Source organism: Manis pentadactyla, chromosome 14, assembly GCF_030020395.1.
Source record: "Manis pentadactyla isolate mManPen7 chromosome 14, mManPen7.hap1, whole genome shotgun sequence".
Lineage (NCBI taxonomy): Eukaryota > Metazoa > Chordata > Mammalia > Pholidota > Manidae > Manis > Manis pentadactyla.
The window spans coordinates 22,482,407-22,496,053 of NC_080032.1; the positions used below are offsets into that span (position 1 = coordinate 22,482,407).

The 13,647-nt window shown below is 37.5% G+C and overlaps 2 protein-coding genes across 5 annotated transcripts in view; one reads left to right on the forward strand and one right to left on the reverse strand.

Moving 5' to 3' along the window:
* The window catches only part of PPTC7 (protein phosphatase targeting COQ7), a 57,571-nt gene extending 44,721 nt beyond the window's left edge, over nt 1-12,850 (forward strand). The window contains exon 6 of the mRNA XM_036929167.2: nt 11,189-12,850. Within this exon, the coding sequence (XP_036785062.1) occupies nt 11,189-11,226 (38 nt within the window). The 3' untranslated portion in view covers nt 11,227-12,850. The remainder of the gene's footprint in view (nt 1-11,188) is intronic.
* Nucleotides 1-13,647, reverse strand: part of RAD9B (RAD9 checkpoint clamp component B) — a 34,944-nt gene that overhangs the window by 17,822 nt on the left and 3,475 nt on the right. For all 4 annotated transcript variants that reach the window (XR_008993631.1, XM_036929163.2, XM_036929162.2 and 1 more), the window contains 2 exons: nt 6,871-6,970; nt 3,711-3,814 (listed from right to left, as the gene is read on the reverse strand). Coding sequence is in view for 3 of the 4 variants with exons in the window: in XM_036929163.2 (XP_036785058.2) it covers nt 3,711-3,814; nt 6,871-6,970 (204 nt within the window). In the remaining variant the exon portion in view is untranslated. The remainder of the gene's footprint in view (nt 1-3,710; nt 3,815-6,870; nt 6,971-13,647) is intronic.

Genomic DNA, 13,647 nt, shown 5'->3' on the forward strand with positions numbered 1-13,647 from the left:
AATAACTTATCATTTGTTATCTTTAACAAAACCTTGTAACTTATCTTACCTAATTGCATTGACTAATAACTCTAGTACAATGTTAAATAGTGGAGGACACACTAAGCATCCTTGCCTTATTTCTGATCTTAGTGGAAAAGATTCTAGTGTTTTCCTATTAAGTAGGATGCTGGCTTTAGGTATATGTAAAAAATACGTATTTCATACTGTTAAGAAAGTGTCAATTACTATGCTGATAGACAGTGACTGTAATGGGGCATGTGGCGGGGACTTGATAATGGGGGGAGTCTAGTAATCATAATGTTGCTCATGTAATTGTAGGTTAATGATACCAAAATAAAAAAAAATAAAATAAAGTGTCAATTAGTTCCTATATTCTTCAGTGTTTTATGTCAAGAATGAATGTTAAAATTTTTCTAAGGCTTTTTCAGCATCTATGGAGATAATCATATAGAGTTTTTCCCTAAATTTATTAATATAGTGTTTTATGTTATTGGATTTTCCAATATCAAACCAACCTTGCATTTCTGGAATAAATCCCCCTTGATCATGGCATATTATTTCTTTATTGAGGTGTTGAATTTTATTTCCTAATATTTATTCAACTTTTATGTGTAATTTTTAAAAGACAAATATGATCATACAGTGCATGATTTTATAATGTATTCAATAATCAATCCTATTTTTCCATGTCAGTAAGTACATTTTTATAATTTTTACATGTGTGTCAGTGTTCCGTTTTCCACTACAAAAATGCTTCAATAAACATCTTTGATGTATACACTCAGAGAGAAAGGAATGCACACACACACACACACACACAGCTTCGTAGTATTTCAATACCTTCACTTAACCAATCTCCTGTTAGCACTGAGGTGTAGAAGGAGATGAACCAAACTATTAAAAGTATTTATCGCTGACATGATATTGTACATAAAAAAACCCTAAAGACTCCATTCCAAAACTACTAGAACTAATATCTGAATTCAGCAAAGTTGCAGGATACAAAATTAACACACAGAAATCTGTTGCTTTCCTATACACTAGCAATGAACTAGCAGAAAGAGAAATCAGGAAAACAATTCCATTCACAATAGCATCAAAAAGAATAAAATACCTAGAAATAAACCTAACCAAGGAAGTGAAAGACCTATACCCTGAAAACTACAAGACACTCTTAAGACAAATTAAAAAGGACACTAACAAATGGAAACTCATCCCATGCTCTTGGGTAGGAAGAATTAATATTGTCAAAATGGCCATCCTGCCTAAAGCAATCTACAGATTAAATGCAATCCCTATCAAAATACCAACAGCATTCTTCAAAAAACTGGAACAAATAGTTCTAAAACTCATATGGAACCACCGAAGACCCTGAATAGCCAAAACAATCCTGAGAAGGAAGAATAAAGCAAGGGGGATCTCACTTCCCACTTCAAGCTCTACTACAAAGCCACAGTAATCAAGACAATGGGGTACTGGCACAAGAACAGACCCACAGACCAGTGGAACAGAATAGAGACTCCAGACATTAACCCAAACATATATGGTCAATTAATATACAATAAAGGAGCCATGGACATACAACGGGGAAATGACAGCCTCTTCAACAGCTGGTGTTGGCAAAACTGGACAGCTACATGTAAGAGATCATTGTCTAACCCCATACACAAAAGTAAATTTGAAATGGACTAAAGACCTGAATGTAAGTCATGAAACCATAAAACTCTTAGAAAAATATATAGGCAAAAATCTCTTAGACATAAACATTAGCAACTTCTTCATGAACATATCTCCCTGGGCAAGGGAAACAAAAGCAAAAATGAAGAAGTGGGACTACATCAAACTATAAAAAGCTTCTGTACAGCAAAGGACACCATCAGTAGAACAAAAAGCCAGCCTACAGTATGGGAGAATATATTCATAAATGACATATCCAATAAAGGGTTGACTTTCAAAATATATAAAGAGCTTACCCACCTCAACAAACAAAAAGCAAATAATCCAATTAAAAAATGGACAGAGGAGCTGAACAGACACTTCTCCAAAGAAGAAATTCAGATGGTCAACAGGCACATGAAAAGATGCTCCATATTGCTAATCATCAGAGAAATGCAAATTAAAACCACAATGAGATATCACCTCACACTGGTGAGGATGGCCACTATCCAAAAGACAGACAACAACAAATGCTGGTGAGGATGCGGAGAAAGAGGAACCCTCCTACACTTCTGGTGGAAATGTAAATTAGTTCAACCATTGTGAAAAGCAGTATGGAGGTTCCTCAAAAAAATAAAAATAGAAATACCATTTGACCCAGGAATTCCACTCCTAGGAATTTACCCTAAGAATGCAGCAGCCCAGTTTGAAAAAGACATATGCACCCCTAAGTTTATTGCAGCACTATTCACAATAGCCAAGAAATGGAAGCAACTTAAGTGTCCATCAGTAGATGAATGGATAAAGATGTGGTACATATACACAATGGAATATTATTCAGCCAAAAGAAGAAAACAAATCCTACCATTTGCAACAGCATGGATGGAGTTAGAGGGTATTATGCTCAGTGAAATAAGCCAGGTGGAAAAAGACAAGTATCAAATGATTTCACTCATCTGTGGAGTATAAGAACAAAGAAAAAACTGAAGGAACAAAACAGCGTCAGACTCACAGAACCCGAGAATGGACTAACAGTTACCAAAGAGAAAGGCACTGGGAAGAATGGGTGGGAAGGGAGGGATAAGGGGGGGAAAAAAGGGGGCATTACTATTAGCACACATAATGTGGGGTGAGGACGGGGAGGGTTGTACAACACAGAGAAGACAAGTAGTGATTCTATAGCATCTTACTACACTGATGGACAGTGACTGTAATGGGGTATGTGGGGGGGACTTGGTGATGGGGGGAGTCTAGTAAACATAATGTTCTTCGTGTAATTATAGATTAATGATACCAAAATAAAAAAAAATTTTTAATTAAAAAATTAAAAGATCAAATGAATTCATAAGTGTAAACCATTTAGAACAGAACTTGGCACAAACTAAACACCACAAAAGTCATCTGACCCATTTAAGCCCTGGTTCTACTGGTTTTTCACTTTAAAATAACATAATCCCCTCCTTTGTATTCTTTCATACACACACACACACACACACACACACATTATTCAAGGTCAAAGAATCTCAAACAGCTTGTGCCAAAAAGACCCTACTAATATTTCTTGATACCAACACTCCTGATTTAATTGAGCCTTAGTTTCACCATTCCACATAGATAACTCTTGGAAGAACTGGCTTAAGTATTCAATTTTCTGCCCTATGTATTTGCCATCTGGAATACCTTACATTTCTAATTCAAATTATTTTTTCTTCTTATGTGGCCAAAGATCGTCGCAATTGGATTGCTGGCCTCTTAATTCTTTATGCTAAACACAAAGGATGAGAAAGGAAGAGAAGTAGACTTTAAAATATTAACTGAAAAAATATTTTTCTCAGTAACCATTCTCCTAATTTTAAAACAACCTGAATTTCAAAGCCTAACATTTTATTGCCGATTGGGTTTAAATTTCCTGGTTCTCTTAAAAATTTCAATCTTTCCTCATCTTACTGCTTTTTAGATAAGAATAAATATTATGCCACTAATATTTACTGTGCAGTTAGTAATCAAGAAAGCCAGGAAGTAGTATTTCATCAAAGCACCATGAACCTTACCCACTGATTCCTCGTTAGAACTCTTAAGGCAAACATTCAGTGGAGTAACAGCAAGAGTAACTTCTTGACTTGATGTAAAAAGAACAGCTGCCTCAGCAAGCACTCTATAAAATGTAATGAAAAGTATTACATTGTTTGAAAAATAGAAATAACCTTATTAAATCTTAAACAGGTTATGTAGTTACAACCAACTTAGAGGTTATAGGTTAATAGAAAAACTTACCCCCAAAACATACCTTCTTTCTTCTAAATGAGCTGCTATATTTTTAGGATATTTAAAAATTAGAGCTTCACTCGAAGGCCACGAGATTATATTCTTAGTAAGACATGTGAAAGCTGCAGGGTAAATCAAACACTAGAACAAAGTGTCTTTAATTCTATGTTTTCATATGCCCAATATATTTTTTTAATGGCCTGGAATCATATTCCAAAGGGAGATAGTAGAAAACAGGGCTGTTCAAATAGTCTGGGGGAACAATGCTGGAGACCCAGTTGAGGGACAGAGGTTTACAAGCAGCCTGCTGCCTGTATTCTCTTCCCCTATTTTACTTGTCCTGGATTATTACCTATTACTTTCCAGGTTGCTTTGACATCCCAAATGTCCTTTCATCCTGGGCTTTCTTTTTACAAATAGCTTTATTGAGATATAATTCACATACTATAAGAGTCACAGAGTTGAAGTTATTTAATAATTTGTATTTCCTAATGATGAATGATTTTGAGCATTTGTGTATCTTCTTTGGAAAACTGTCTATTCAAATCCCTTTCCCATTTTTTTGTTAGGTTATCCTTTTATTATTATATTTTAAGTTCTGGGCTACTTTTGAAATCAAGATGTTGTTAGATAAAAATTAGATTCTTAGAATTTATGTAATGTTGGTGTTAACCTGATGCTAGACATTAGCTCAGCAATGTTTCTTGATGTCAAAATGTCAGGAACACCTATCAAATCATCTGGGAAGTTTTCCAGTATTAAGGGGAGGTGTTGTACAAGATAACAAATAACCTGATATAAAAAATGATAACACAAATGTGCAGATGTAAAGGAAGAAAAATACAAATTGCTAATAAATATAAGAAATGGTGCTCAAACTCCCTAGTAATAAACACAACAATAAAGAACATCTAATAATACCATTTTCTACCTACTAGGTTGGCAACATTTTTAAAGGTGGATCATATTCTTTACTTGGAAGGAATCTCCTATACTTTTGGTGGGAATGGAAATTGGCACAAACTTTTCAGACAGCAATTTGGTAGCAGTCAATATGTGTAAAAATTTTAAACTTGTGCAAGACTTTGACCCAGCAAATTCATTTCTAGGACTCTATCTGTGTCAGGCAGCCTTTAAGATGGCCCCCAAAGATCCCCACATCCTGGTATTCATGCTTTTATATAATTCCCTCCCCTGGAGCATGGGCTGGATTTATAGACTCACTTTTAAGGAAGGGAAAATGAGTGATGAAATGTCAACCCTGAGATGAGGTTATAAGGGACTTTGGCTTCCATACTGGGAATTCTCTCTCTCTCTCATTACCAGCTGCCATGTTGTGAGGACAATCAGGCAGCCTACAGAGAGGTCTGCATGGTCAGGTTCGGCCTACCAGCAACCACATGAGTGGGCTTGGAAACTGGTCTTCTGAGGCCTCCCAAAAGGAGTGTCAGTGAGCTTGGGAATGCATCCCCCAAGTCCAGCCTTCAGGTGAGGCTGCAGTCTTGGCTGACAGCCTCGCTTCAACCTCAGGAGAGACCTTGAGCTAGAAGCACCCAGCTAAGCCACACTTATTACTATTAAGTAATAAATGTCTGGTCTTTTTAAGCTCTAAGTTGTGGGGCTATTTACTTCACAGAAATAGGTAACTAATATACTATCCCATGTATAACCAGCAGCATTGTTTGTGACAACAAAAAGTTGGAAACAACCTACTTTTTCACTAGTAGGGTAATGGATAAGTTATGGTTCAGTCAGGCAATGAAAAATTACACAATCATTAAAAAGAATAAGATTGACTTCAGTGAACTGACTTAGAGACTAAAAAAAGCAAGTTGCCAAACAATAAGAATAGTAGGATGTTTTCTTTGAAAAACTGTATGTTGTCTAGTGTATGATATGAATTTAAAAGAGAGAGGGAGATAAGGAGAGAAATTTACATCCACAGAAATAGGGAGAGGGAGAGTTATAGCAAGATTGTATTTGGATAAACAGACCTAGAAGGTTGTACACCAAATTGTTAATAGATGTTATCTTTGCCAAGTGGAATATAGGGGCAGACAGAGAAGACAGACTTTCGTTTTTTACCTTTGCACTCTTCTATATATTTTAGATGTGTTGCAAGGAGCATGTATTGTTTTTGTAACTTAAAAACCAATAAGGATAAAATATCTTTTGGCTTTCAAAGTAATGAATGGCTATAGCTTAATGGAAGAACTGGGTACCCTTTCACCAACAAATATGCCTTACTCATTTTCTAGAGAGAAAAAAGCAAACAGGGATAATATCAGTTCACATAAAAAATGCAAGCATTTCCTTGTACTGTGTATTTTAAAACTCAAGACAGAAGGCAACTTATAAATACAAAATATTACAGTTGACCCTTGAATAACACAAGTCACTTATATGCAGATTTTTTTCAATAAATGTGTTGGGAAATTTTTTGGAGACTGCAACAATTTGAAAAACATTTTCTTTTCTCTCACTATATTATAAGAATACAGTATACAATACATATAACATACAAACTATGTGTTAATCAACTTTTTATATTATCAGTGAGGCTTCTGGTCAACAGTACATTGTTAAATTCTGGGGAGTCAAAGTTATACACAGATTTTCAACAGCACTGGGTGTGGTGATCCTAACCTCTGTATTATTCAAGAGTCAACTGTAATACATTTTTCTCTTCGTATCACTTGATGTAGAAGGCCACTGATGGAGTATTTTTAGGACTTTCTTGCCACTAAATTATTATTGCCACCATTGGGCAATTATTATCTACTAGTATCTTTCTTAAGATTTCCTCTTGGCCCTGTAAGGTGATTTCTCCAAGCCAAGTGTTAGCTTTTTAAATAATGTAACTGATTTAAAGGCTCAAGGGCATTAATGCTTTCTCCTGTGACCACACTATATTTAAAAAAAGAAAAACAACAGAGAACTCATTACCTTGGTTGAATCATTAGTGTATTAGAACACATATTTTTATCAAAAATAACTTGCAAGGGCTGACTTTCTTGAAAACACACATTATGAGTTCTTTTAATACCTTAAAAGGAATAAAGCAAACCATTAATAATTTTAAGTACAAACTGAGCAGATTTCAAAAGTCTTTAAGTTTCACAGCCATATGAAAATAATAAATTTAAAGTAACATTTATTATCTGGCAGGTGCCATGTAGTTTGAAGCACCATTCCTTAATGAAATGTGTTTATTGCTCCCTAGTGGACACCATTCAACATGCCATGTCTTCTGACCAGTCAGTCAGTAGTTCCCAAATTCGTTTGAAATAAAGGAATTTCTTAAACCGTGTAAAATAATGGATGCCCACTTAGGACCATATATCTATGATTCTCTTTCAGTACCTCTCATCCAGGACTGATGTTCCTGGATTTCTGGGACTTGCGGAAGTTCGACCTAAACATCTGGTCTGTAAATTCTTTTCCTCTGAGAGGAAGAGAAGGAGAGGGTGTAGGGTTCCACAGCCATACGTACCAGGAGCTGTGGCACACATTTTCTTCACAATATTCTTATGGGCTGAGTACTTAATCTGGGAAGAGGAAACTAGCTGGGTGAGGCTCAATGACTTTTCAAGGCTCTACAATTTTAACCAATATAGCTAGAATTTGAATCTAAGTTTGAATACAGAGTCCATGTAATCAAATCCAAGTGGGCTATAACTTTCTACAGCATAATAATGTTGCAGTGAGAAACAAAAGGGCTCATTAGAACATTTTGCATTTTATTTGGGTTTTTTTGTACTGAATTAATAACAATAGCAACATTTATTAATTTCGTAAGTGTGTAAGTGTTTACTGAGCAACTGCTATATACAAGGCTGTATTAGTTAGCTTTTACTGGACAAACCACTCCAAAATTTAGTGGCTCAAAATAAGCACTTGTAATTTCTCACAATTCAGCTGAGCAGGTCTGGTTTAGGCTGGCTTAGCTATAGCTGGATCATCTTGGATGGTCTAATTTTCATGTCTGGGGCCTCAGCCAGGACAACTCAAATGGCTGGGATTACTGGTATAGCTGAGGTCTCTCAACATAGCCTCCAATCCTCCAGGAGTCTACACTGAGCTGCACTTGTTCTCACGCTGATAGAAAGGCTCCAGGTTCAACAGTGAAGGCTAATAGGCCTCAGCCTGGAACTCACAATATCACTTCCAGTTCATTTTACTGACATCAAAGCAAGTCCAAGGCCAGCTGAGATTCCAAATGGGGAAACACAGACGCCAGCTTTTGAAGAGGGGGCTGCAAATAATCTGTGACCATATTTTGGTAACCTACCACACAGACAATTTTAGGAACTGCAGACAAGCAAAGAACAAATTGGACAAAAACCTCTGGCTTCACAGAGCTTACATTCTAGAAAGGCAGAGACAATAAGAAAATAAGTAAAACAATTGGTATTCACATGGTGATAAGTGCCACAGGAAAAAGGAAAGCACAGAGGGCCCTAGGGAGTGCCAGTGGGGGCAACAATTTCAAATGGGGAGGCCAAGGAAGACTTCATGGATAAAATGCCATTTGAGTGAAGGCCTGGAGGAGGAGAAAGAGCAAGCCGTGTGCTACCTAGAGAAGGAGCATGCAGGGCCGAGGGAGCAGGGGCGAGGAGGAAGCATACCTGGGGCTTCAGAATCACTAGGACCTTAAAGGCCATTGTAAGATCTCAGGCTTTTACCCTGGGTAAAATGGGGAAGTTTTTTTTTTGAGACATTTGAGCAGTGGAGTTATATAATCTGACCCTATTTTATCTTTGCACTCTTCTATCAATTTTAGAAGTATTGTAAGAAGCATGGGCTTGCAAGGAATTAATGTGATTTATATTTAGGGAAGTTCTGGGAAGACATAAAGCTCAAAAGCTGACATGTCTTACCTATTTAAAAAGATATTTGCAAGTTTATATTTGCAAGAGACAGGTAATAGACACACCTGGTATAAATTCAAAAGATACCAAAGAACAGACAGTGAAAAGTAAGTCATTCCCCACCCACGACTCCTGCCACCCCAGTACCCTTCACTGTTCCAAGCTTCTTAGGTATCCTTCAGAAAGAGCCCATGCAGAGAGAAGCACAACCATACCTCTATCACAAATATTTGGCCCAAGTGAATATTAGAATTGCCAACTAAGGGTGTCCGTGCTGAGGAATGCCTCCTTTCTCTGTCATCCCTGATGCTCCTGTTCTTGCAACTTGCTTCCTTCCCTTTTTCCTTATCAACACATGCTAAACACTTTGAACCTATACCTCTGGTCACACTGCTCCCTCATCATAGAATGCCCTCCCATTCCTGCCTATTGGAAACTCACTCCAATGTGATGCCACTCACCAGAAAGCCTTTCCTTTTCACCTTTCTCTCTGGTTCTCTTGTTTACAGTACCCTTTTTAAAGCAACTGGGCTTGATGTACCTCTCCGCTGTGGTTTTTCTAGTCTTTTAGTTTAATAGCATGCAAATGAGATAAAAATGTGGAAGTCCTGTGTTCTCCCTGGGTCACTTATTAAGTACTGCACAAAGTAGTGGACTGTAATAAGATGAGAAATTTTTATCAGAATTTACTTTCTTCATTGAGAAAGTCTTACTGTTAAACACAAACAAAAAAGGAAAAACAAAGTGAGATAAAGGGAATGCTTAGTAATGTGGTTGGCTTAAATTCTGGCATAAGCACTTTATCTTCTCACAGACCAGTAACAAACAGTTTGGGGCCCAGCAGCCAGTCCTTGGACCGCTCCGAGTAGCAGTGCCTTTTACCATCTGCTTCTGGCCTTGGGATACCTGATGTTACGACAGAATTCCACCTGCCACTTCTTAAGGTCAATTTGGAACATTCCTCAGTAGGTGCAGAGAAGTCTTTCAAACTCAAGGAGTATAGCTAAGGAACAACCATAATTCTTGAGTTTGGAATTTCAGAGGATAGTGATACTTCAAAGGTCTTATAGGTTATTCAAGTGTTCCCTAATCCCTTTAAGTTCATTGTTAAGTGAGTTTAAAGTCATTAGCACATCTGTAGAATCCCCTCTTACAAAATCTTAAAACCTTTCAGTGGGAAGCTAGCCCTCCTGACATGACTCTGTTAACATATGTGTATGAATCAGTTTTATTTGCACTCAGTAGCCCAGCACATGCCTCTCATGGGAGCCCCTCCCTGCTGGAAATGTGTCTCCTTGAGCCAGGTCAGAACTTATTAGCAGGTGGTTTATATAAGGGCGCATTTTGACAATTCACTGACTCACTTTTATGCAACTCTTGGGTCAGTGCAAAAGAAAATATGGAGAACTGGTGGAATTATTAATAAGCAGATAAGTATTTCAGATTAATCTTGGATCTTGATATAAATCATCCTTTTTGTCTAATAGGAGATGCTAAATAATCTAAGATATCACCTGTTTGAATCACCATTCATCTAACCTATGGTTAGATTCAGAGACATTAGCCTTTTTAGTAGCTCCTGTTTTCACAACTGTTTTCTACCAATGAAGAGAGCCAAGTTTACTTCACTATTTTTATTTTCTTCCCAAATTTCAAATATGTATTTCTAGCAGCTTATTGGATATCTATGCCCAGGTGATTTTTCTCAAGTATATTTGAATATTTCTCCACCAGATTACAAATATAAAGTTGCAACTGCAATTTGCTGAGTACACACAGTTTTGGAAAACACAACTGTTGACCCCAGTTACTACAACAGCATCTGTCCCCTACATGTCCCCTTCCTTCCTGTGCCGTCGCTTCCCCACTGTGGGGCAGCCATGAGGTTTGGGTGGACTGACCACTTCCAGCATCACAGGTGGGAGAATGCATCGGTATAGATCCACTTGGTATAATCTTATCCCTCCACAGCTGAATGTGGTCCAGATATGACAGTAAGCCAAGGGAGTTAGAGAATGGTATGCCCCTAGCCACCAGGATTAATTTAGGTTGGTCTAATCAGAGCAAAGTCAAGCAATTTTGTTCAATGGATTTATGAGGTTAGGTTCTCATTCTCCCTGGACTTGAAAGAGCAAGCATGTGGCTCCAGCTGCTGCTGAAAGTCACCTTATTGTTAAAGGTTGATAAGAGAAGCCAGACTTAGTATAAACATGGAGGAGAGCAGAGCAGAGAATTTTTTTAAATGAAGAGAAGGAAAAGAAGTAGCATCTGCTGCAGCCTGGATCAAACCACACCTATGACCTAAATTTTTCACTTACATGATCCAAGTTTCCTCCTTATTGTTTAAGTAATTGAGTTGGATTTTACTGTTGGTTTTTTTTTTCTGTTACTAGAGCATCCTAACTCACCCCCTCCCTACAAAAGCTATTGAAAATCAACTGATCATCTTAAGAGAAATAAAGAGGACACTAACAAATGGTAACTCCTCCCATGCTCTTGGCTAGGAAGAATTAATATCGTCAAAATGGCCATCCTGCCTAAAGCAATCTACAAATTCAATGCAATCCCTATCAAAATACCAACAGCATTCTTCAACGAACTGGAACAAACAGTTCTAAAATTCATATGGAATCACAAAAGACCCCGAATAGCCAAAGCAATCCTGAGAAGGAAGAATAAAGCAAGGGGGATCTCACTCCCCAACTTCAAGCTCTACTACAAAGCCACAGTAATCAAGACAATTTGGTACTGGAACAAGAACAGAGCCACAGACCAGTGGAACAGAATAGAGACTCCAGACATTAACCCAAACATATATGGTCAATTAATATATGATAAAGGAGCCATGGGCATACAATGGGGAAATGACAGCCTCTTTAACAGCTGGTGTTGGCAAACCTGACAGCTACATGTAAGAAAATGAAACTGGATCATTGTCTAATCCCATATTCAAAAGTAAATTAGAAATGGACCAAAGACCTGAATGTAAGTCATGAAACCATAGAACTCTTAGAAAAAAACATAGGCAAAAATCTCTTGGACATAAACATGAGCGACCTGTTCATGAACATATCTCCCTGGGCAAGGGAAACAAAAGCGAAAATGAACAAGTGGGACTATATCAAGCTGAAAAGTTTCTGTATAGCAAAGGACACCACCAATAGAACAAAAAGGCATCCTACAGTATGGGAGAATATATTCATAAATGACAGATCCAATAAAGGGTTGACATCCAAAATATATAAAGAGCTCACGCACCTCAACAAACAAAAAGCAAATAATCCAATTAAAAAATGGGCAGAGGAGCTGAACAGACACTTCTCCAAAGAAGAAATTCAGATGGCCAACAGACACATGAAAAGATGCTCCACATCGCTAGTCATCAGAGAAATGCAAATTAAAACCACAATGAGATATCACCTCACACCAGTAAGGATCGCTACCATCCAAAAGACAAACAACAAATGTTGGTGAGGTTGTGGAGAAAGGGGAACCCTCCTACACTGCTGGTGGGAATGTAAACTAATTCAACCATTGTGAAAAGCAGGATGGAGGGTCCTCAAAAAGCTCAAAATAGACATACCATTTGACCCAGGAATTCCACTTCTAGGAATTTACCTTAAGAATGCAGCAGCCCAGTTTGAAAAAGACATATGCACCCCTATGTTTACCGCAGCACTATTTACAATAGCCAAGAAATGGAAGCAACCAAACTGTCCATCAGTAGATGAATGGATAAAGAAGATGTGGTACATATACACAATGGAATATTATTCAGCCATAAGAAGAAGAAAAATCCTACCATTTGCAACAACATGGATGGAGCCAGAGGGTATTATACTCAGTGAAATAAGCCAGGAGGAGAAAGACAAGTACCAAATGATTTCACTCATCTGTGGAGTGTAAGAACAAAGAAAAACTTGAAGGAACAAAACAGCAGCAGACCTACAGAACCCAAGAATGGACTAACAGTTACCAAAGGGAAAGGGACTGGGGAGGATAGGTGGGAAGGGAGGGATAAGGGGGGAAAAAAGAAAGGGGGCATTATGATTAGCACGTATAATGTTGGGGGCGCACAGGGAGGGCTGTGCAACACAGAGAAGACAAGTAGTGGTTCCACAGCATCTTACTACGCTGATGGACAGTGACTGTAATGGGTTTTGTGAGGAGGGCTTGGTGATGGGGGGAGTCTAGTAAACATAATGTTCCTCATGTAATTGTAGATTAATGATATCAAAATAAAAAAAATAAACAATTAAAAAAACTGGAAAGGATTTGACCTTTAAAAAAAAAAAATCAACTGATCAACAAATATATATTGGACATTACTCTAATCAAGCCACTTGAGAGATACCTAAGAAACTGAAAAAGGGGTTGCTTAAAATCTAGCTGGAGAAAAGGGGCAAGAATTATGGTAACAGTAGTCATTGACTATTTGGTACTCCCTCCATGTCAGGCACCATGCCATGTGCTTACATATGTGATCTCACTTCACCCTCAAAACAACCCTGGAATGTGAGCATAGGTAAGATTATCCATGTTTTACAGAAAAGAAAATGGAGGTTCAGAGAGCTTAGGTACTGTCACAAAGCTGATAAGTACAGAAGAAGAATCTACACCCAAATCTATATGACGTCAAGGCTTGCTGTGCTTTTAATCACATGATTCTGCTACTACATGAACTAAAATTCAAGAGGGAAAAATAAGGTTAAATGTTTACATTTTTTAGGGAATAAATTAAGAAATATAATATAAATATGACCTTAAGTAAACATACTGAGACAAGTATAAGACAAAATTAAGAAATATAAGATACATTGTAACACTCAGATAACCTTCCAGAAGACCGTTC